At 37.0% G+C, this 24,059-nt stretch overlaps 2 protein-coding genes across 2 annotated transcripts; one reads left to right on the forward strand and one right to left on the reverse strand.

The window, feature by feature from the left end:
• The first annotated feature begins 1,119 nt into the window (after positions 1 to 1,119).
• LOC131648082 (transcription factor MYB4-like) lies at positions 1,120 to 4,854 on the forward strand. The gene is made up of 4 exons (XM_058917874.1): positions 1,120 to 1,252; positions 1,333 to 1,462; positions 1,586 to 1,732; positions 4,509 to 4,854. The coding sequence occupies exons 1-4, from the start codon at positions 1,120 to 1,122 to the stop codon at positions 4,852 to 4,854; spliced, it is 756 nt and encodes a 251-aa protein (XP_058773857.1).
• LOC131645742 (2-oxoisovalerate dehydrogenase subunit alpha 1, mitochondrial-like) lies at positions 2,044 to 3,180 on the reverse strand. Its single transcript, XM_058915965.1, has one exon. It carries the CDS (start codon positions 3,178 to 3,180, stop codon positions 2,044 to 2,046), a length of 1,137 nt encoding a protein of 378 aa, XP_058771948.1.
• Positions 4,855 to 24,059: the final 19,205 nt, after the last annotated feature.

Consider the following 24,059-nt stretch of genomic DNA (forward strand, 5'->3'; position numbering starts at 1 on the left):
TTTTGAAGAAAAAAAACATGTCGGAATACCAACATATAAGGGAGGTGTTGTCGCCAGGGGGTGGCGACAACACCCAGTTTTTGTACATCTTCGCCAAGTCCATTGGCGACTACTTTGAAAGGTAAGTGTTGTCGCCACCCCCTGCCGACAACGTGTATTTTTAGTAAAAAAGTGGCTATTTGTGTAATTAATTTAAAATGTTGGTTATTTCTAAATTTTAAAAAAAAATTGGTTACCCAAAAAAAAAAAAACCGACCTAAAGAGTCCTCTCACCTAGCCTAGCCTGAGCCATGTTCTAATATCATCCGTAGTTATAGATATTCAAAACTTATGGTCACTATGACACAAAGGAAATAAACTAGTAGTTATATCACATGCATGTCTATATCAGTCTGTACTACAATTTTATTCTAAAACCAACACGTTTTTTTTTCAACTCATTTTAGCTCAACTTGTTAACAAATTTTATCTAAAGTGAACTTTTTAAAATTAAATTAAAATTTTAAGTGAAATAATTGTTAGTCAGATATTATTTATATATATCAACTGAATTTTAAATTACTAAAATCTATGGAGGATTATTACAAAATTAATAAATATAAATTTTAATTACTTTCAAATTTAGTTGAATACGAGTTCTCTCTAAACAAATCATATTTGAAATTTTAATTAAATAATTTATAGATTAATAGTTATTTGTCCCCTTCATTTTAGAGAATTTTGAAAAATCCCTATATGAAAGAAATACATATATCTCATATTTCCTCATTTTAAATCTTTTTATAAATAAATATATAAAAATATTACGTAGTAGCGCCACATCATTAGATTTGCTGACTAATTTTATTTTATTGAGGGTTTAGACTGAAAATTTTTTCAAAAGCTAAGAAAAATTTGTGTTTTTTTACAGATTTACTTTTCCAAATTCGCTCAAACGAGCAGGTTATTGATAAATTAATATAGAGTGTAACAGGACAATAAATTGTTGATTGGTAGATAAATCAAAACCCAAATAAACTCTAGGATACTTCACAATTTTTTTTTTTTTTAATTTTCATAATATATAGGATACCACATGCAACACACTCTCATACTCAGAATTGTTGGTAGTAAGAGAACATGGATGGAAGCTCTTGTGGTGACAAAAATAGATTGCGAAAAGGCAAGTGGACTCATGAAGAAGACAACAAGTTGATTGCTTATGTAACTAGATATGGCTGTTGGAATTGGCGACAAATACCTAAATTTGCAGGTACAAATAATTATGTATTCATGTGTGTCGGTTAGTTTTTTTCTTCTAGTTTATGTGTTATAATGAAATAATGTTTTTAGGTCTTGAAAGATGTGGAAAGAGTTGCAGACTAAGGTGGTTGAACTATCTTAGACCAGATCTCAAAAGAGGAAACTTTTCTCAACAAGAAGAAGAGACTATCATCAAGCTTCATGAAAAACTTGGTAATAGGTATCATTTACATGTCAATGCACTATCACCTTCTACATTATTTATTTCCTACATGGAATGAAACGTTTTGCCATAATGTTTTAGGGTTTTTTTTATGAGGATGAAACAAATTTTGCAATGCAGATGGAGAGTGATTGCTGCAAATTTACCAGGGAGAACAGATAACGAGATAAAGAATCATTGGCACACCAACTTAAAAAAGCGTTTTATAAAGAATAATAAGTCTGACACTAAACGTGAAACAGAAAAAACCAAAGCTTCAAATTCAAATAAACACTGTTAGGATGCAAAATGCTAACCCTAACAAAGTTTACAAAACTAAGATGAACAAGTAAACAAACTAAGGAAATAGAATTAAAAGATAACTTTGATTTTCATTGATTGCCTTGTAATGTGTCAATGACACTACATATATAATGTTACTAATGGGCCAATAACTAAAATGCCCAAATACTAGTGGAAGCCCAATTCAATAACAATTGAACTAAAATACCAACTAATATAAAACCTTAAATTAATAATTCTAATTAAACTAAAAATATTAAAATATAACTAAATACTCTCTATCATTGCCAACCCCTTCAAAACAACCTTGTCCTCAAAGTTGTAAAATAACACTTAAACTGCATAATTGTTGTGGCTACATTACTCTTTCCTTGATCATGCATCAACACTCCTGCAGCAAAGTCTCTTTGAACACTAAGTTCAAGTTCTGGAATTAGTGTGACTAGGGAAAAAGATGAGTAAAAAATGGAAATTGTACATGTTCCACATTTGATACTCAATTCCTTCAAGATAAAGAAAGCTGAAGGTTTTGGTTGCAAAAATTGTCTATCAAAAGAAATAACCAAAATTTCTCCATCCTCAATTCCATCTTGTTGAAACTTACTAGCCAAAACCAAGATCTTGGCAGCATGATGCTGAATTTCAAAAGCCTTCATCATCGTTACCACATCATGTGTGAAAAGAAACTTGTCCCAATTTATTTTAACCATTTTATTTATAGCTTTTGGGCCAAGAGAAGTTGCAGTAATGGTAGAAAGTTGTTTGCAAGCATCAATATTCTTGAGAACAACTCCGTTGACACTAGAAAGGTATTTGTGACCTCCTACTACTGCTGCAAAGTTCATAGCAGCATGAAAATCTCCCTCACTAGTACTTCCATCCCCGCAAAAAGTGACTGCACAAGCACTTTTTCTGTTCATTTGAAGCGAATAAGCGATGAAATGAGGAAGCTGTGTTGCAATAGGCGATGAAAATATGAAGTAATTGAGTTTGTTAGAGCCGTAGTGTATTGGTATTTGTCTTCCTTTATTCCAATCAGTTGTATTCCCATAGCATTGGTGAGGAAATTGTTGCAGTGTGTAACCACGCCATAACAGAACTCCAGGCTCCCAATACTGAGGCAAGACATTATGAAAAGAAAGTGGAGGTGCTGACGCAATGTGAACAGCTTCTTCTCCTGATGTAGTGAGGTAGAAGGAAATTCTTCCCTGCCTATGCAACTCATAGAATATGCTATCCATTATTAGAAGAATGACCATCTCAGAATGCATTCTCTCATCCAATTCTTTACTAACCGGAACATGATTGGTGTGATTCATGAGCTCGCCATCGTCGTTAAGAATACGATAGCAAGGAACCCTTATGTTTGAAGTATCATAGATGAATCTTATCTCAGAAGTGAATCTAACTTTCCCTCCAGGAAAATCAAGCATTGTTAATGGCTGTGATTTATCCAAAGAAATTTGGTGAAGATCCAACAGTGGAGAGAAGTTGTGTGTTTTGGTTGTAGAAACTCCTAGTAGTTGTTCTGAGGCATGAATTATAGATGAAATCAACAAAACATATGGCGATTCTCAAGAGTTATCAGTAGTCACTTGCAAATCTTGAGGTTTTGGTGGAATCACAAATTTGACTTCATCTTTAAAACTCCTGTTCTTGGATTGAGCAACAATATCCGAAATATTTTTCAACAAGGTCATCATTTGAGAGTCAAATGAAATTGCAAAATAGATAATGAAATGAGGTTGACTTCCAATTAATATGTTTGGTGAAGATTGTTGAGATGCATATGGTTCTACTGTGTACAGGAGAATGAGGTTATGGGTTTCAACCATGGCTCTAAAATGGAGTGAACAACCAAAAGCAGGAAACGTTTTGTATGAAAAACATATCAGTTCCATTTGTTCTTCTGGGTTTTCCTCAACAATAACAGAGTTACTCTTTTCAGAGTTATCAAGGAAAGAAGATACCTTTATGGACTTTAACGATTCAGCTTTTGTTTGTTTGAATGGTGGCAGATCCCGTAGCGAATCAGAAAGTTGTGATTTCAGATCTGCTTCTGCAACCTCTTCTAATTCCTCATCTAAATCAGAAACTCCTCTCGTGCAAAGATCCTTCGCCGTAGCACAAGTGAGGTCACCTTCGTCAAGCTTCGCTTTCTTGCAAAGATCCTTAACGAGATCTTTATCTTCCGAATTCAATTCACAATATTCCTTGCAAATATCCTGAACGAGAAATTTGTACTCCGATTCGAAAAATTCTTGCGATGCATTGTTTCCAGCAAAATGAACGGGAAGATGATAGAGTTCCTCTTGTGTTGGCACTGGATCTGAAACGGGATGTGGAATGTCAACAATTTCAGCTTCGGCATCCTCTTTCTCTCTCTCCCTTGTTTCGTCCATAGCTTTCTTCTCAATATCATCATCTTCATTATCCGAATTAGAATCCAACTCCGAACAAGATTCCAAACCTGAAACTTTCTCTTCGTTGTCGGCTTCAGAGAGGGAGGATTCTAAGATGAACAAGTAAACAAACTAAGGAAATAGAATTAAAAGATAACTTTGATTTTCATTGATTGCCTTGTAATGTGTCAATGACACTACATATATAATGTTACTAATGGGCCAATAACTAAAATGCCCAAATACTAGTGGAAGCCCAATTCAATAACAATTGAACTAAAATACCAACTAATATAAAACCTTAAATTAATAATTCTAATTAAACTAAAAATATTAAAATATAACTAAATACTCTCTATCAAACACCCTGCAATGGAAGAAGCCAATAAACTTGAAGGAGCATTAGAAAACAATATTTTTCCAAATATTACAAATACATTGTCTTCAACCCCATCTTCAAGTGGATTCTCTTCCATAACAATGGACATTGCAGCAGCCACAATATCATATGAAAGTTCATTTCTTGATGACTATGAGCTTCCTTTATACATGGATGTTTTGAGTGATAGTTTCTGGACAGAACCATATATGATAGACAATTCATATGTTCCTCCAAATGAAGAAGCTAGCTTATTAACTGTGGGATATGAACATGAATACTTTAGTCCTATGTACGATGTTGAACTTTGGAGCAATGGACAATAAATCGTTATAGGGTTTTAATTATTTGGAAATGCCGGTTAGTTAAAATCAGCATCAGCAATGGTGGGAACTTAAATATTGCTTAACTTTTAAGTTCTATTCCTTAGCATTTTTTATCATTGGAGTGTGATGATGTGGTACCATTGATTGCTTAAATATAAGGGATAAAACTTCATGAAGCAACTTGAAAAGTTGAGAATTTAACATTAAATATTATTATTTTTTAGACAATTCAATTGAAATCATAATGAAATTTGGTTGTCAATTATAGTACAAATATAATAATAAAAATTGGTGGGGCCTAATATATTGTTTATTTATAATTATCATTGGAGAAAAAATAGTGAAAAAAAATTAAAATAACCATGTTTAATAAAAATAATACAGAAAAAACCAGCTTTTCGGAGTATTTACCAAACTGTCTAGGTTTGGGGCACCGGTTAAGTGAATACGCCATTTGAAATGGCGTATAAGTGTTGGATTCTGGTGCATACGCCAAACCAATTGGCTAACCCTAAAATTGAGGGTGTTTGCGCCAAATGGAATGGCGCATAAGTTTAGGGTTTTGCCCTAATTGCCAAACCATTTGGCGTATAAGGCCAAATCCTTTTTTTTTATTTTTTTTATTTATTTTAGTTAACATTTGTTAATATTTTTATTTTTAAAAATCCTTTTTTATTTTATTTGTTAAGATATATGTATAAATAAGTTTTCAAAATATTTTTTTAGCCTAAAAAATGTAGTGCACAAAATGCAAATTGACATTTTGTAAACCGAAAATGTAACATCGATTTCAATATAATAAAGAAACGAAACATCGATTACAAATAATTAGAGAAACGATACAATTGATTAAAGAAAATACAACAAAATGATCAATGGCGTCCATTGCCAAGATAGCCATCCGTTCTGCAATTTCGTCTTGTTATGACACGTTTGCCGCGATCGTTGATCCCACCGCGAATATTGGCACCACCCCTTTCCCTAGCTCTACCCCTACCTCTGCCCCTTTGTGCTTCTTGCTGGGTTTGTGTCACTGGGCCTGGAATTGGGATGTCTCGTGGATCGCTGTCTATGAATTCGTCGACGACCCCATAATTATCCGGAAAACCGCTGTTGTAAAGTCGGTTACCCATCCCCTCAAACGTGTTAAGTCGTGGTGGTGGAGTGGGTTGGGAAAAGACTTCAGGTTCGTAGCATCCAGCAGCACTAGAACTACCCTGATTAAAGCCGAATTGGTTTGAAGGTGTTGCGTAGCCGGAGGGGGTGCCACGGTAAGAGGATTCACCATGAGGACCATCGTCGGGACTAAGATGAAGGCTAGATGAACCGGGAGTAAGGTTTTGGCCGAATCCCCTTGTGGACCCTGCAAATGCTGCAAATCCGAATGGTTGTGATTGGGTCTGATATTGGTCCGAGGAATGATGGTGGTCTTCATATTCTTGTAATGGTTGAGACTGGGATTGGAAAATATTTGATTGTCGGTAGTTGTGTGTCGAACGAGATGGAGTACTGAAAAGATTTTGTTGTTATTGCTGGAGTTGTTGTTGTTGCTGGAGTTGTTGTTGTTGTTGCTGTTGTTGGAGTTGTTGTTGCTGTAGTTGTTGGCGTTGTTGTAGGCGTTGTTGTTGTCGTTGTTGTTGCCGTAGTTGTTGTTGTTGTTGTTGTTCCTCTTCCGGTTGTTGTTGTTGTGGCAAGATGTAGTTTTGTGCACGGGGATCAATTAAATAGAACGGAGCTGCAATAAACAAGTTAGGGGATGTAGCTGTACGATACCAACTCATGTATTCAGGAGAAGGTTTCATTTCATGGTCACTGACGGGGAAGTTCAGGACATACTGGCGACGGTCCTTCCACATCTGGCGGTGATCGGGTGCAAAATCCTTCCAGTTTTGGTGTGTCCATTGATGGTTAACTCTTCTGAGGTGCCACACTCCCAAGTCAACTGGAGGGTCGGGTATCCGTTGACGCATCCCAAACTGAAGCATTACCCGGTCACTTTGATGCATTTCTATGATGTTGTACCGGATTAGGCAACACTTTGTCGTCCAAATTTCTGCATCCTGAGCTCTAGGCTCATACTCGCATTCGAGATACGGTCGCCATATGAACTGCATGCATGAGAGTTATACATTACTTCGGGAAAAATTATTTACAAAAAATACTCAAAAAAAAGAAAGAAAAGGATTAGAGATAATACTTGATGGGGTCCAAGGTGATCAATTAGCGTGCGGTACATTGTGATATTTGACCGCGGATTAAGTGTGAAGTCCATTTTTTTCACACAAAATCTACAACGAAAATATTATGATTTAGTTAGAATGGAGTAGAATGTGTACGAAAAAAATGGTATACTAAAAACTTACCTCAGCGCATACGGAAAGGCCCAACTTCCATTGTTAACCGGGGCCAGTATGGGCATCCTCCACCACCCCCACACCTGCACCAGCAGGGCGCATCCATAGAATGTGCAAGAATCAGCTCTTGAGTTCTTGCACAATGATTGGTACACCGTAGCCAGAACTGCAGACCCCCAGCTGTATAGACCAACTCTAGTAAAATCCATTAGTAAACGAAGATACATAAAGTTAACAGTGTTACCAGTGCTATCTGGGAACAAAACGTTTCCAATAAGCAAGAGTAGGTAACACCTAGTTTTCTGGAGTATGGTCTCTTGGGGAGACGCGTCATTCAAGTGAAAATTGTCATAATAAGTCTTTAACCTCTTAAGGTTAACACCTTGCCCCCTAGCACCAACTGCTCCATCTATCAAGTCTATCCCAATTGCCTGAAAGCATAAGGAATTCGCCTGCATTACACAGCCATTAATTGCCTTACCGTCAACTGAAAGGCCTAGTAACATATGAACATCTTCAAGGGTGATGGTGCACTCCCCTGTTGGAAGATGGAAGGTGTGTGTCTCGGGCCTCCAGCGTTCTAGCAACGCAAGAACAAACATGTGGTCAATAGAAGACTCGGCGATTCTGCTAATCGGACCGAAACCAGCAACGTCCAGGTATGGTCTAATGCGGTCGTCCGGAGCGATGGTAGAGTGACTACGAGTGCGAAAACGTTGAGCGTTCTGAAAATAGTATGTATGCCAAAAAAATTTAGTTAGTTGATCACGGACAGTTGCATGTTGTTAAAGTAATACTAATATACTTACGAAGGTAGCGATGTTCTGGGGGGTTCCTCTGTGTGTTTCGCCCATTGTTAGGAGAGACATGGTTGAAGGATGAAAATTTGGAAGTTGATTGCAAAAGGATTCTTGTGAGAGTAGATGAGTGAAAGTGGTGCAGATTCTGCAGAGTTCTAAGTGGTTTATACATTCATGAGGCAAAAAACGGTAACAAGCTGCATGCTGGACATGTCAACACAGCCATAATTGCTAGGTGTTGCTCCTGCAGAAATTGTTGGCATGCATGCAAGCTAATTTTCGGTGACAAGACATGCATGCAGCTCATAACTAGGTGACAGCTCGGGTAGCATGCATGCAGTAGTAGGAGGAATCGTGGCATGAATCTTATTAGGAATCTTATCAGGAATCGTTTCAGAAATTGTTTCAGACGCATGCTAGGTTACAGTAACTCGTTTCGGACGCATGCAGGTGGGGACCATGTGGGGCCAGGAGGGGACCACATTCAATACATATGCGCCAAATGATTTGGCTATTTTTTAAAAAATCCTTCTTTTGCGCCAAACCATTTGGCGCATTCCTGTTAAATAAATGCACTAATGCGCCATTTCATTTGGCTCATTAGTAGGACCCTTTTTTTTTCAAAAATTAGGGTTTACGTTTTTTACTTGTATGTAAAACCCTAGATGAAACCCTAATTGTGATACAGACCTAAGGCAAGGCGTCCATGCCTCTATAAATTAGGGTTTCGTGTGTGCATTAGTACACACACTCAAAAATGAGATCTCGAATAAGGCCAGATAGCTCGCACCGGACTTCTGAGCCTCCACCACCTGTGAGGCGTTTGGACTATCAACCGGACGTTCGTAGAAGGAACGGATACGTTATCTTCTCTGCCGTCAAACCTCCCATGCAGGTAATGTTTTGGAATATCCAAACCATGGACCAGCTTAAGAGAAACATCCTTAGGTTTTTCGACGGTGAGTACAGTCCATGCGAGCAAATCAGATCTATCAAGAGACTTAGAACAAGGGGAGGTGTTTTTCTCGAAAGGCAGCGTCGGTGGGAGACTATGGAAGACGACATCCAATGCACTCTAATGATGGAGGACAGAGAAGACATTGTTTTAACCGTTGTAATATCCTAGACGCCACAGTTTCTTTATCATTTCAGTAACTTCTGTACCGTTCAATTAAATGCTCTTAGCATATCTGTACCGTTCAATTAAATGTTGTTAACATATTTCAATGAAATGTTTTTTTATTGTTACAAAGTTTCCAATTATTATTTAAGTTATTAATAGTTAGCAACAAAATTTCCCTCTGTCTTTCACCCGCTATAAATAGAAGTGTGTGCGTGGAGTTGAAGTACTAACTCTTCTTTCATTCTTACTGTAAACACTAAAAAATGAACTCAGTTTGGGCTGTGGTCTTCTTTGAGGAAGGTAGTCACATGCGGGTTTGCCTTAACCCTCACTGGAATTTCCAGAGAATTGTTAGAGCCATCAACACTGGGTTTCGTCAACTAGATGGTCCAACCAGAAAAGTTAAACAGCTAGATTACCGATGTCCATACATTACGTTGACGGATAATAACCCTGAAGGCACGTACATGTATTATTGGGATCGTGTGAAAGACGATGTGGACGTGGATCTAATGTTTTGGACACACAGTGGAGAAGTTAACCGAGGCGTTGAAGATCCCCTTGTTCTTGCAGTGATACTTGAGTAGTTTAGATTAACTGTTGTTTTATTTGTTGCAATGAGTGAGCGTGTACTACCAGTTGTTATGTGTTCTTTTCTTTTCTGCAACGTAACATCGTGATTTACCGATGGTTTTGTGTTGTCAACGTAGGGTCATTGAATTAAAATAAATGTGGTTGTTGTGTTAGTTGTTTTCGTCTGAACAATAATTACCCTAGCGGATGTGTACATTAATTAAAATACATATAATTAGTAATTTATATACGTAATTATTAACTATATTTATAATTAGTAATATATATTATTAAAATACATATAATTATTAATTAGAATATATACATTTATTAAATAAAATATATATATACGTAATTATTAATTAGAATATATATATATATATTTATTAATTAAAATATATATACGTAATTATTAATTATATGTATAATTAGTAATATATATAATTAAAATATATATACATAATTATTATTTATATATATAATTGAATTTAAATATACAGTAAAATATAATTATTAATTAAAATATATATATTTTTAATTAAAATATACATAGAGATATATAATTATTAGAAAAGGTTTATATATATGTATATATATACAGACCTAGATCAGTGTGTCTGGCTTTTATAATCAATTCGGAATCTTGTGGCAGACCTAGATCAGTGTGTCTGTCTTTTATAATCAATTCGGAATCTTGTGGCAGCCCTAGATCAGTGTGTCTGGCTTATATAATCAATTCAGAATCTTGTGGCAAACCTAGATCAGTGTGTCTGGCTTTTATAATCAATTCAGAATCTTGTGGCAGCCCTAGATCACTGTTTCTGTCTTTTACAAAGCTGTAAGAACCACCATATATAAGACACTCAATGTTTTCTAAATATTTCAACTCACACTAGCAATTTTGCCAAATCTGAATTCATCTTAAAGCAACCACACACTTCCCCGTCGAAATGACTTCATCTACCCAGTACCTTGTGCATGCCCATCTAAACGGTGAGACTTACTCTCATGAAATAGCCGGTTTTGTGATGAGGAACACTCAGGTTGTTCCATTTTTGCTAAGCAAAAGAGCAAACTTTTCGTACTTCATTCAGCGACTATACGCTAAGATTGCAATGGGTCCTATTGCAAACGTTTTTTACCAATGTCCCTCTTTCAATGACGACAACACCGTCAAGTTTTATGAGATGGAGATTGCCACTGACGAAGACCTGCAAGATATGTTTACTACTCACGAATACTCTAGCTTGGATTCCATCGAGTTGTACGTTTCTCTACAGATTGGGACACAAGAAACTCAGATTGTCCAGTCACAAGTTATAGACCCACCAGTCAACGAGCAAGAAGAAGTTGATGTCATAGACGAGGAAGAAGAAGATCTGGAAACTGAATTTGACGACATGGTCAACGAGGAATCTGACGACGAGCAACAAACGTTGGTGCCTCCAGCTCACGTGTACGCACCTCCAACACATATGAGTAACCTGAACCTAGAAGGTGACGAACCATCATCCGACATCTTCTTCACACCGTACATCCAAACTGACGATGAATTAAAGGAAGGAGACAAGTTTCCCTCTAAGGAGGCTTGTCTTAGAACAATAAAAAAATGGCACATGGCGCACAACGTTGATTTTGAAGTAGATCGTTCAAACCTGGAACGGTATGTAATCACTTGTAAGAATCCAGAGTGTGGCTTCAGATTGTTGGCTTCTTATAGGAAGAGAAGTAACGCATGGAAAATAGGGTCGATTACACAGCAACACACGTGTGTAAACCCTAACACTTCCCAGGATCATACCAAACTCAGTGCCGATCTCATCTGTCAGGAGATCTTGGCTCTAATAAGTTTTGATCCGTCTCTGAAGGTCAAAAATATTATCTCGCATATCGTTACAACCTTCAACTACTCTCCATCTTACAGAAAGGCGTGGGTTGCAAAAACAAAGGCAATTGAGACAGTCTACGGCAACTGGGAGGAGTCATACAAAATTCTTCCCCGATACCTCAATGCGCTACACAGTTACGCACCTGGCACTGTTACTATTCTTGAGACACTGCCCGCGCATGCCCCGGATGGAAACCTTGTCCAAGGAAATGGAATATTCCATCGGCTTTTTTGGGCGTTCAAACCTTGCGTACGGGGATTTGCACATTGTAAACCTATACTTCAAATTGATGGGACATGGTTATACGGCAAATACAAAGGAACCATGCTCATGGCAGTTGCACAAGACGGGAACAGCAATATATTTCCAGTTGCGTTTGCAATCGTCGAAGGTGAAACTGGGGCGGCTTGGAGTTTCTTTCTAAGGAACCTCCGAGAACATGTTGCTCCTCAGCCTGACATATGTTTAATCTCTGATAGGCACGCTTCCATAGAGAGTGCTTATAATAATCCAGCAAACGGATGGCATGACCCCCCTTCAAAACACGTCTATTGTATTCGCCACATCGCCCAGAACTTCATGCGGGAGATCAAGGACAGACATCTAAGGAAGGCCCTAGTCAATGCTGGTTATGCATTGACTCAACCCACGTTCCAGCATTATCGGAGTGAGATAGTAATGACAAATCCAGAGGCAGGTAGTTGGATAGATAACCTTTCTAGGGAGAAATGGACAAGGGCTTACGACAATGGCGTGCGATGGGGCCATATGACGACAAATCTCGTGGAATTCATGAATGGCGTTTTCAAAGGCATTCGTAACCTTCCAATCACAGCACTAGTGGAGGCTACATACTTTAGGATGGCTTCACTCTTCTCAACGAGAGGCAGGAAATGGGGTGATGTTAGGCAATCTGGTCAACTATTAAGTGATAGTTGCATGAAATTTATGCAACAGCAATCGGCAAAAGCGAACACTCATCAAGTAACTTCTTTCGACCGATTCAATCGCACGTTCAGTGTGCGCGAGAAAATTGACCATAATGAGGGATTGCCAAGACAACAATATAGGGTTCTTCTGGACGAAGATTGGTGCGACTGTGGAAGGTTTCAAGCTTTTCGTATGCCTTGCTCGCACGTCATAGCTGCATGTGCGTATGCGCACCGCGACGCTAAATCACTACTGTCTCCGATTTACAAGACTCAGGCCTTGCTCAGAGTTTACAGTGTTGCGTTTCCTGTGGTGGCCAAGGAGGATTACTGGCCTGAGTATGATGGAGAGGTAGTTTGGCACAACGATGCAATGCGGCGAAAGAAAAAAGGGCGTCCCAATAGTACACGGATTAGAACCGAAATGGACGTTCACGACAAAATGGAACGAAAATGCAGCATTTGCCGTCAGGTGGGGCACAATAGAAAAAGATGCCCTAGTCGTGGCTCAACCTCGACGCAAGTTTAATCTATTCTGTATTTTTTTTAAGACAATGTAACAGTTACGCTTACCACCTCTTGTAACCTTTCCTCCGTCTTTAATCAATAAATTGTGCTTTAGTTAAAAATCGAAATCGACAACGCAAACATTACATTATTTAGGGTTAATAAGAATTTTACGAACTCGATTTATCAGACGTTTTTACGAAAATAATAGACCGGAATCAAAAACGGTGCGCGAAAATACCCGAAACGGGTTAATTTTGAAAAAAAAAAGGAACAACACATAGGAGCCAAATGAAATGGCGCCTATGTGTTGCAACATGCATGCATGCGCCAAATGGATTGGCTGAAATCCATGTGCCCTAATTTTCTCTTCATTTGCGCCATTTCATTTGGCTAGTAAGGTTCATATGCGCCATTTCAAATGGCGCATTCACTTAACCGGTGTCCCAAACCTAGACAGTTTGGTAAATACCCCGAAAAGTTGGTTTTTTCTGTATTATTTTTATTAAACATGGTTATTTTAATTTTTTTTTCAAAAATAGTTTAAATTGCTTATGGATTTCTTAAATGCAATGTGGCAAAAAAAATTTTTTTTGACAAAAACCAAGTTAACTCATGTCATTAAACCAATGAAAATCAATATAAGAAGGGATAACACTTAAGGAACTACGCCTAGCCCATGAATTGGTGGCCGCCTTCACTAACGAGTTAACAAACACTACTACGTAAAGGGCTTTAAAAGCGCTTTTTTTGGGCTACTAAAGCGCTGCCAAAGCCTGCGTTGCCGTAGGTAACGAAAGCGCATTTGAAAGCGCTCTGGTAGCCCCCCTATAAAGCGCTTTTTCTAGAAAAGCGCTCTGGTAGCCCCCCCTATAAGAGCGCTTTTTCCAGGAAAGCGCTCTGGTAGCCCCCCCTATAAGAGCGCTTTTTCCAGAAAAAGCGCTCTGGTAGCACCCCTATGAGAGCGCTTTTTCTGGAAAAAGCGCTCTGATAGCCCCCGCTATAAGAGCGCTTTTCCAAAAGCGCTTTCGTAGGTTGCGTTTTTTTTATTTTTTATGCTTTTTTTTAATCTTAGGCAGCCCTTTTAGTAATAAAGCGCTTTAGTAGGTGGCCCTTTAAGAGCGCTTTTTAAAAGCGTTGTCGTTGCTAAATGAGGTATTTTAAAGTGCAACCTGTAATTTCATCCTCCCAGTTCGACCTGTAATATTTTCGACCTGTAATATATTTTCAACCTGTAATATTTTCGACCTGTAATATATTTTCGACGATATATTTTCAACCATAGGTAAGACAATATATATATATATATATATATATATATATATATACTAATATAATACCATTATAATATCAAAAATTATATATATACATCTATATAGTTCCTGTCAAACAAACTAAATCATGTAAAGTATGAATACAGAAAGTTTCACATGTAACTAACTCATGTCAAACAAACTAAATCAGTAACATCAACAATATTATACTTCAAATATTGGCAACAGTATGAACAAAGTTAGTAACCATCCTAGAGTACTATAATATTATACTTCAAATCGACACAAATCCTACTGCATGAATAGCTGATGAATATAAAATTGACACAAATCCTCTTTGATTTCCTCCAACTTAAGTCTCGTGTAAGAAGCAGCATAGAAGTCGTCAAAGTACTACAGAATAAAAATATAATATGAGTGATTTAGTTAAATGTAATAAATTATAAGAAGTTATCTTATTAAGTTATAAATCCATACCGTGATTGGAATCTCTAATTGATTCGTTTGAAGGATTTCTTTCATAAACCTCAAAACATAGTATCCGCAATCTGAACTGTTTCGCTGTATCGGACACTACATAGAAAAACAAATAAGATTTTATAGTTGTCTTGTTTTATCAAGTAGCATAAATATTATAAGCAAAATTGTGAAAAATAATGTACCAAGTAATGTTGTTTGATTTAGTCCGGGATATCTGTGCGTCTCGTTGACTTCGGAACACTTGTATTGATCTAACAAAAATATAAAAGCATATATTTAGATCAATCTCACAAATAATTAAATATATAAATATACACGAATATATAGAACGATCCCACTTACAAATCAATCATTTCCTTCATAGCCGGATAATTGCTCCACTCACCATCTACCGAATTCAGAAAATATACCACTTCTCTTATAGGGTTGATAGCAAGCAACAACCAGTGTGCTCTATAAATTAAAACAATAGGTTATATGAAAATTTTGCTACGCAAAAGAAACAAAGATTAGATGAACCAAGAATGAGAAACTAACCCTACTGGTCGGGTATTATACGCCCAAAGAATCGGACTTTCTGTATTGCCGGTGGACAGGAATCTATCAACTAAGCGCTGTCTAACTGATTCCGGTTCCGAAGCAATTGTCATTCCGCTGCAATGGGCGGAAGACACGAAACGGAATCTGTTTGACAATGCAGTCCCGCGCAACACTCTGTCATACAACAACCTTAAATAAAAACATAATAAACATTAGATTATTTTCATTGAAGTGTGTAAATAAATTGTTCGACTAATTAAATAATATATCGGATGAGTGAATATTACCAGATGTATGAGTGCATATTAGCGACGCCTAGTTGTTCATGCGTAAAAATCTCTTCCAAGTCATCTATTGCAATATTTGACATGAATTCAATACCAAAGATACCTTCATCCATATTGATTTCATGGAGAGCACCATCCTTCAAACCGGACATATCAACAAGTGTTCCGAGCGTCGTCCGGTATCGAGGCACAAAAGCACCACCTTTTTTTGCCGCTTGCTTCGGAGGACCCTTAGGTGGTACGCTACGAACTTGCTGTGTCACTTGTTGTGACCCCCGAGCAGATGCCTAAAAATCATATAACAATCGGTAAAATATAAAATCATGCAATTTTAGATTCAAATTATATATTAACACCTTAAATGTACCTCTTTTAGTGATGCAACAGACTCCTCCTCCTGTAAAATCCCTTTACCCTTAATTGCGAGTTTTGTAGGAGCAGTCTAAAATTAAAATGTAAAAAATAATTAATGTAACGGTGCAGAATTGACATTCGAAAACTAAATAATTCATAATGGTTTTCAATATACCTCATCACCAATGATAATGAGCTCCGAGGGCCATGCAACAAATGACCCTATTGCATCTCGCATCAATGTTGTCTCTGAGACCATGTCAGGTACCGGTAGCACCGCATCATGATCTAATACAACATCAACTGATACTTTCAGGTGTCCATCCGGGAGCGGTCTATGGTGAAGTAAATCTCCCAAAGTGTTGTGCACTTTTCCCTTGCCAACTAGGCGATAATTCGGTAACGATAAGTATAGTTGGCAAGATGAAATGCCCTAAACCAATAGTAAATATAAAGTCATTATCATTAATAAAATAGAACAATTTGTAAGGAAAAAAATTTATAATTACCTCGGGAAGTTTTCTTTGACAGTTGATACTAGCTTTATCACTAGTTTCTTTCACCGATGAAGTATTGCACTTTTCTCTCATATACATATCTTTATCTCTTTGCAATTCAGAGACTTGTACTTGCAATTCCTGCAATTTTTGCAACACTTCTTCATTGGTAGGATTTCTTCTCCTAGAATGCTTGTAAAAAGAGGTTGGAGTCACACCATGACCTTTACCCCTCACCCGACCGGGATACTCAGGAGCATCTAGTGCTCTACTAATACGCTCCTATCATCATGGTCCTCACCGGTGGATACCGATTGCGACAAGGTCTCCTGTAATTCATTTACATTTCAATAATTATTAGGGGAGATAAAAAATCATTTATATATTAAAAAACATTTGATTTAGTTAAAGACAGTGTTATACTTATACATTCAGCATAAACTCTTTGAACATCGGGATCGACAGCTTGATTCTTGCCCACACGAGCTTCCTTCCACAACACATGTACTGGAAGTGAGGTTTCCTCACTTTTCGTCTCCTCTAACTATGCATTGACACAAATGATAAAATCGTCAAATAATACACATTTAGACAATTAATTAAAATGCATTTCTATTTACTTACAATTTTTTCCTCTAAGCGTGCATATCCCAAACGCCCATTTTTGTATGGATACGCGGCTTTTGATGCTCTCGCACTATTTGTGGCACTCCTTTTCCGAAAAGCTTCATCTCTTTGATTTACAAACTCAACCCAATCTTCTTCATCAATGAACATCTCATACTTTTTTGGACGTCCCGGGGCCTCTTCAAGAAAGTTTCCTTCTTTATCCTTAAGATAGTTGTTTGTTAGATAAGCTTTCCACCCTCTATATCTTTTTCCGGCCAAACTAAGAATGAAGCGTTTACGCTCATCTGGTATGGTAAAAGACCTCTGCAAACAAACATACGCATAGAGTGTGTTAGTATAAGTAATTTAAACAAATTATCGTCAAGAAAATAACAACAACCATATATGATACCTTAAGCTCGTCCCAAATCATGTTTTTTTTATCGTCCAACTCTTTGCTTTTCAGATTACATTTAGCTACGGAGACTGGAATATGCAAACGAACAAGTGTACCGATATAGCTTGTCAACTTTGCAGAATTAGGACCAATTGGTTGGTTATCAGAATTCCATTCCAAATTATATATTAATCCTTGGTCTCTATGTCGAATGATTCCCTTCATAATGGTGATGCCTCGTGCAACTTCTTTTGATGATGTATCGGGTTGAGGATTTGTATCCGGAGCATCTCTATCTTGTGAGTTTTCTTGTGGGTTATCTTGTGGGTTTTCTTGTGGGTTCTCTTGTGGGTTTTCTTGATTACTAGCCATTGAAACTGTATCAAACAAACTAAAGCACATTAGTACACTATTAATAAGCTAACAATCTATACAAGTCAAATGGAAGTCAAACCATGCATGTACAAGTAAATCGGAATTAAAATCGATGAAATCAGAATAAGCGTAAAAAAAAAGAAAGTTGTCGGAATTGAACGAAATTTACATGGCTATGGTAAAACGTCCTCACGGACTCAAAAATGAAGTCGGTTTTCCGAAATTCAGACCCTAAGCTCGACTTTTGATCACGGGCAGAAGCAAAACCGATAAAAAAACAGTCCCGAAATGTAAAGATAAGTGAATGAGCAGCTCCGGAATTGTCAAAATAGTATAGTTACATGTAAAGAAGTCGACAAACGGATACATGGTTCAAAAGTTATGTACAAAACGAAAATATGCACCAAAATTGAATAAGTATTGTAACAATCGGAATACAAATTGAAAAAACTATACAAATTGAATATATAACAATCGGTACAAATTGAATAACGCACATTAGTCGGAATATGTATACTATTACCTTTTTCACTAACGTCTCTTTCTTTTCTTCGTAGGATTGTGTTCTACGCGTCTCTTAACAACGCGGACGGTTGGATTGATCCAAATACCCTCATTATGATCATTTCTAGTACAAGATTCGTTCTCATTTTGATCGTTTCTTGTACAAGATTCAATGCCAACACCAATATCACCTTGATCTCCAATGTTTTCATCAACTATTTTGTTTGATAAAAGCACTATGGACCATTTCGTACTTGTCGGATCATTGACATAGAACACTTGTTTAGCTTGAGAGGCTAGAATGAAAGGCTCATCTTTGTACCCCACCCTGTTGAGATCCACTTGCAAAATTCCTGACTTATCCATTCGTATGCCATTATTATTTTCAACCCACTTGCAACCAAATACAGGAATTTGAAACTTTGCGTAATCAAACACCAAAATGCGCTCGATAACCCCAAAATATGACAAATTTGCAAATTTCAGATTTAAGTCATTCGCACTTGATATGTGCATTGCTTCAGCTACCAAGGTAACACCACTATTTTGCATGGTACTTTTATCATCCTGTTCTTTGGTATAAAATGTGTATCCATTAATTGCGTATGCGCTATAAGAAAACACAATTATACTTGGACCATAGGCTAAACATCTCAACCTTTCTGTTACTGAAGCAGGATCTGAATGATACTTTGAATAAATATGTTCCCTAAACCACGGTATGAAACTTCGATTGTGCTCTCGTACTATCCAATTCTCATTTCTATTCGGATTTAAATCTCGGAGAACAACCTTGTGCATTTCAACATACAGCTCAACCTCAATCTCATTGTGCAGAACATACAAGTGCGCTTGATCCCGCTCGACCATTGATACTGTCACCACTTTATATTTCCAATTAGCCTTTTTCCTTCTTTTTTTTCAACAATATGAGATTTGGGGAGTCCAATTGATTGAACATTTTGTAGCAACCTGCCCTAAAAATTAAGCTTTAGAGTCGCCACCTATTCTACCAAGGCGAATAGGAAACCTATGCAATTAAGAGATCAGGGTAAGATACTATATTCAGGTCGAGGGAAGGTGTTAGGCACCCTCAACCCTTTCCTAAAGGTTAACATCTCAAAGATAGAGGTTTATGGCAAGGTTTATAAAGAAAGGTGACAGAGAGTAATTATAAGGCTAATTATATTGACATGATTAGAATTTGGAAGAGGGGGAAAATTGAGATTTTAGGGAGGGGGACTCGCCTTGGTTATCCAAGTGCCTACGTATCTCCTTAGGGAGAATCAGAGTCAACGTAGTTCGGGCACAGGATTGTACGCCTTAGAATTTGATTTGAATGGTTTGAAGCTAATTTGAAATTGTTTTTGAAATGCGAAGTTCGAAGGTATTTTGAATTACCTTATCGTAGTTTGAACAACGCAGAATTGAAGAGATGAAAATCCGTGGTTTGTGATTTGATGTATTTTAAGTGTTTTGGGCGTACAACCCTGATTTAATATGGCACTATTAACCGCAACGATCAATAGATTCGATCGCCATAGTTAACAGATTAGTAAAGGATTGCTGGCAATTCTAATCGATTGATTCGATTATCACTTTTAGCAAATTGATGTATTTTAATTATTAATTTATTAATTTATCGTTACCCCTCATAACCGATAGTTTCGATTACAAATAATAACGAATTGATAAGGGGAAATATGCTAATCATCATAACCAATAAGATGGTTAAAACCATTTAGCAAAATAAATTTATTTGAATTTTAACTGTTTGATTATTACCCACCGCGATCAATTGATTCAATCGAAGCGAATAATAAATTAAATCCTATTATTCTTTGGCCTACTGACCAGTGGGATTGGGCAAACCCTAATTCGTATAACCTTTTTTAAGGTTTTTGTGATTTTATAATAATTAAAATTAAATCACTTAAATTGGATGATCGGGAAAATAGTCGAGAAAATAATCCTAAATAACTATATCCCTAATCCTAATGTAATTATATTAATCTTAATTAAAACAAATTGATTAAGTGTAATATAACTAACTAAAACAAATTAATTAAATCTAATAGAATTAACTAACATTTCATTTTAATAATAAAATATGTAAAGAAAACCTGGTAGTAATCCAGTGTGATAGCCTTGCAAAGGTCTATGGTGTGCTTCTTCTTTCATACCTTCAGATCTGCCCATGCGAGGATTCAGCGATGGAGAATGAGGGTGCATAGCAGGCCCTGACGTGCGCGCGCGTACTAGATCTCAACGCAGAATTTGATTAGAAAATAAAATCCTGGGTGGGATTCGAACCCAGGTTTCGTGAGACATTCCCCTCCCCTGCTTGCCATTTGCGCTGCGATGGTCGTGTGATATAATACTGACACAATAGTAATATGATATAAAACGCAACAGAGACATTTTGAATTAAAAAATGAACCGCTCCCAGACTTCATCTTCCTCACAGGGAGAAAACTTTTGCCCACGGTTTAGACAGGGTTTTAGCCACGGTCCTTCTGCGTAACTATAGCACTACCTCCATTAAACCTGCAATTCATGAGTGATGAACACGAGACGTTAACCCAGATCAATTATAAACACCCCCACGAACCCACTGAACCCATCGATTTTGGTCAATTTCGCCTCTATCCTAATATCCCCAATTTATGAATCTGAAAACCTAACCATGGTATCTCCTTCAACCTGCAATCAAAATTCAATTAACGATGCAGAAAGCCTTTTATCATCAATCTAAACATGAATATACAATCAAAACCGATTTATAATGCGTGGAAGGATGTAATCGGAAAAAAAAAAGAAACAAGAACACAGTGGCCTGTGGGACGCAATTCCGGGCACGGTCATGGATGATGGTGATTGCAATAGCTTCAAAACACTTTCAGGAATGTATTGGAAGCTTTGAAACATCTTGAATCAAGCTCTCTCTCCCAATCCGATTCCAAAATTTTCTTGGGTTTGTTGAAGTATTCTTGAACGCATTTTTCTCCCCATAATCCTTATCCCCCTTTCTGGTTTGCATATGTTATCAGTATATATGTGATTGCATTAGGGTTACTAATGGGCTTCCAATATGATAGCAATCCAAGTCTTTAAGCCATGCACCATTCTTTTGTGTTTAAAATTTTTATTTAAGATTTAATTGAATAGAAATCCCAATAAATAACACTCACAACATATGAAAATTGGTTTAGAAATTTTATTCATGTTATGGGTGTAAAAAATCAAATTTTAGATTTAAAACAAATTATTCCGATTTTATATGATTTATCCATATTTATATGAATTAAAATTCAAATAAATAAAAATAAATATTATAAAAATAAAATAATTATTTTAAGAGTCATCATAAAGCCCATAAACAAGTTTGAGATTCACATCTTAGATCCATTGGTCTTAGAGGTTCAAATTCTTTTGATGAAGTGAAAACCCTAGCTCTGGATATCCTGAATTAGGAGGTGCTTTATCTGATAGAGCTATGAATGGTCTTGGGCGATTGAGGAACCTTTGACTGAATATAGGAGGGCAAATTTTGGGGTATGACACATTTGACAGAAAATCAGTACAAAACTCAACCGCTTCTTCAACAATGTATCGTTCGGCAATACAACCCTTCGGTCGACTTTTGTTTTTCACGTACCCTTTTAATATTTTCATATAACGTTCAGCAGGGTACATCCATCTCATATAAGCTGGTCCGCACAATTGTGTCTCTTTCACAAGATGAACGACTAGATGAACCATTATGTCTAAAAACGAGGGAGGAAAATACATTTCAAGATCACATAAAGTAACAACTATCTCTTTTTGCAATGTTGGTAAGATCGCGGGATCGATCACCTTACTGCAAATTGACCTGAAGAAAAAACACAGTTTAGTTATTGCGCTTCTTACTTTTTCTGGCAGAATAGAACGTATACCTATTGGTAAAAAATGTTCCATTATAACATGGCAATCATGCGTCTTCAAACTCTTTAACTTGAGGTCTTTCATGGACACAAGTCTTCTAATATCTGAAGAGTAGCCTTCTGGAACTTTAACTTCACTGAGGAACTTACACAATGTTTTCTTCTCCTTTCTAGATAGAGTGTAAACAGCAGGTGACAGATATGTTTGTCTTCCTTTCGTCATGGGTCCCAATTCAGTTCTCATTCCCATGTTTACCATGTCCTTCCTTATGTTAAGGCCATCCTTAGACTTTCCTTGTATATTGAGTAACGTACCTATAACGCTGTCAAATATATTTTTTTCAATATGCATAACATCCAGGAAATGTCTTACATACAACGACTTCCAATATGGAAGTTCAAAAAAAATTGACTTCTTCTTCCATCCACCCTTGACAAGTGAATGTGCAAAAGGCTTGCCAAACTGAGTGCTCACATCTTTCACCTTTTCAAAAATTTGATCACCTGACAAAAAAGGCGGGAATGTACGATGTTCGGCCTTTCCATTGAATGCTTTTCTCCACCCACGGTAGTGATGATTAGAATTTAAGAATCTACAATGGCCGAGAAAGACATTCTTCTGACAAAGATCCAATCGTGTCGTATCAGTTTCATCTTCACAAACAGGACACGCTTTTTGACCTTTATTGTTGTACCCGGATAGATTTCCGTATGCTGGAAAATCATTAATTGTTCCAAACAACATCGCCCTCAAGTTGAAACTTTCTTTCCTATACCTATCGTAAACCTCCACACCATTCTCCCACAAAAACTTTAAATCCTCGATTAAGGGTGCCAAGTATACGTCTATGTCATTCCCTGGTTGTTTATGTAACACCCCATAATTTCAGTTTATTAATTTAATTTGGATTTAAATTAAATAATTGGAATTTTAGTATTTTAATCGGACTTAATTGGAAAATGATGGAGTAAGAGTTATTGGGCTTATGGTGTGGTACTAGTAAAAGAGGGGTGCTAATTAGTTAGGCCTTTTACTAAGTTGTGGTTGATTTATTTTATTTTATTTTTCATAAAATAAGAAAAAGGAACCAATTGGGGAGAAAGGAAGAACACGTGAAAAGAGCAAGAGAAGAGAAAGAGGCGAGAACGTGGAACCGGAAGGAGAGAATTCAAGAGATTCATCGAGGTAAGGGAGGACTCTTCCTTTTAGTATCTCTTATGTGATCTTAGCTAATAGGTAGATTGATGTATGGTTTGATTCAATTAGATATTGGGATTGTGAGGTTAGGGTGTTCTAATTGGATTGAATTGATGATAATTGTGTGAACTATTTGGTTAATAATGCGTTTAAATGATGTTTTGTGGTGTATAATTGAATATATGATGATTATATGCCTGTATGTGATGTCTGGAATCGTTTTTGGGTGAAAAGAAGGTGAAATCGCAGGGTCTGTCGCAGACTTGGGGTTTGCTGAAATCGCAGGTCCGCTGAGCGGAGGGGGGTCCGCTGAGCGGAGGTCCCAACGTAGGTTGCTTCTGTTGGACGTCGCTAGAGGTCCGCTGAGTGGAGGTCTGAAGGATTCGCTTCTGTCGGACTTCGCTGAGCGAACCCTGCTGTGTGGGAATTTTTATAAGACTTTAAAATAACGTATCTTTTGATCCGTTAGTCGTTTCTTAGTGCCGTTTTGGGCGTTATGCAAGTAATTAAAAGTTTTATATGATGAATGATGAATATGGGCAGTGGCCGACTTTATTTCTTTAAAACTCGATTTAATTACTTGATGAGA

Source organism: Vicia villosa, linkage group LG2 (assembly GCF_029867415.1).
Source record: "Vicia villosa cultivar HV-30 ecotype Madison, WI linkage group LG2, Vvil1.0, whole genome shotgun sequence".
In the NCBI taxonomy this organism is placed as follows: Eukaryota; Viridiplantae; Streptophyta; class Magnoliopsida; order Fabales; family Fabaceae; genus Vicia; species Vicia villosa.